The sequence below is a fragment of the Penaeus monodon genome, chromosome 20 (assembly GCF_015228065.2).
Source record: "Penaeus monodon isolate SGIC_2016 chromosome 20, NSTDA_Pmon_1, whole genome shotgun sequence".
Lineage (NCBI taxonomy): Eukaryota > Metazoa > Arthropoda > Malacostraca > Decapoda > Penaeidae > Penaeus > Penaeus monodon.
Genome location: NC_051405.1, coordinates 29,779,114 through 29,780,018, shown reverse-complemented (window position 1 = coordinate 29,780,018; position 905 = coordinate 29,779,114). Strand labels below are relative to the sequence as shown.

At 59.2% G+C, this 905-nt stretch overlaps 1 protein-coding gene across 1 annotated transcript in view; it reads right to left on the bottom strand.

Moving 5' to 3' along the window:
- LOC119585748 (cell adhesion molecule 2-like) overlaps positions 1-905 on the bottom strand; it is a 29,128-nt gene that overhangs the window by 2,514 nt on the left and 25,709 nt on the right. Inside the window, exon 3 of the mRNA XM_037934455.1 lies at positions 100-310. Within this exon, the coding sequence (XP_037790383.1) occupies positions 100-310 (211 nt within the window). The remainder of the gene's footprint in view (positions 1-99; positions 311-905) is intronic.

Sequence of the window (905 nt, the reverse complement as noted above, 5' to 3'; positions counted from 1 at the left end):
CAGTGCATGAGCCAGTAACCAAAACACCTCAAACCTACACAGACACGCACGTCACCGCACAAACACGCGAACCGAATCGACCAGCCAAAACACACTCACTCAAGACGGTGAGGTACGTCGTGAACTCCTTGATGGGCTTCGTGCTGATCTGGCACTCGTAAGTCCCCTGGTCCCGCGGCTGGACGGACTTGATCCTCAGCGTCCACTGGTTGGTCCCCGCCTGGTGTAGAGCCTCGTAGCGGAGGTCTGTCGTGTACGTGTAGCGGCCGACGGCGAGGATGCGCAAGTCGCGGCCGCGGATCCAGGAGACCTAAGGGTTGGACGAGGGGAAGGAGGGAGGACGAGGGGAAGGAGGGAGGACGAGGGGAAGGAGGGAGGACGAGGGGAAGGAGGGAGGACGAGGGGAAGGAGGGAGGACGAGGGGAAGGAGGGAGGACGAGGGGAAGGAGGGAGGACGAGGGGAAGGAGGGAGGACGAGGGGAAGGAGGGAGGACGAGGGGAAGGAGGGAGGACGAGGGGAAGGAGGGAGGACGAGGGGAAGGAGGGAGGACGAGGGGAAGGAGGGAGGACGAGGGGAAGGAGGGAGGACGAGGGGAAGGAGGGGAAAGAAGAGGGGAAGGTTAAAAAGGAGGGGAAGGAGGAGGTTGGGAGGGGGGAAGAGGGGGGAAGGGGGAGGGGTGAAGAGGAAGGTGGGAGAGGGGGTAATGGGAAGGAGAGGAGAGGGAAGGAAGACGGAAGAGGAAGAGAGGGAGGGAGTTTTGGTGAGGGAGGGGATGAGGGGAGGGGGAGGGGTGGGAAGGCATGTCGAATGTAAATATAGTGTTTATGTTCATAATGCACATTAACATTGTTATTTCTGAATAATTTACGGTACTAACTTAGGAGAAAGAGTGTAGACTATGTCT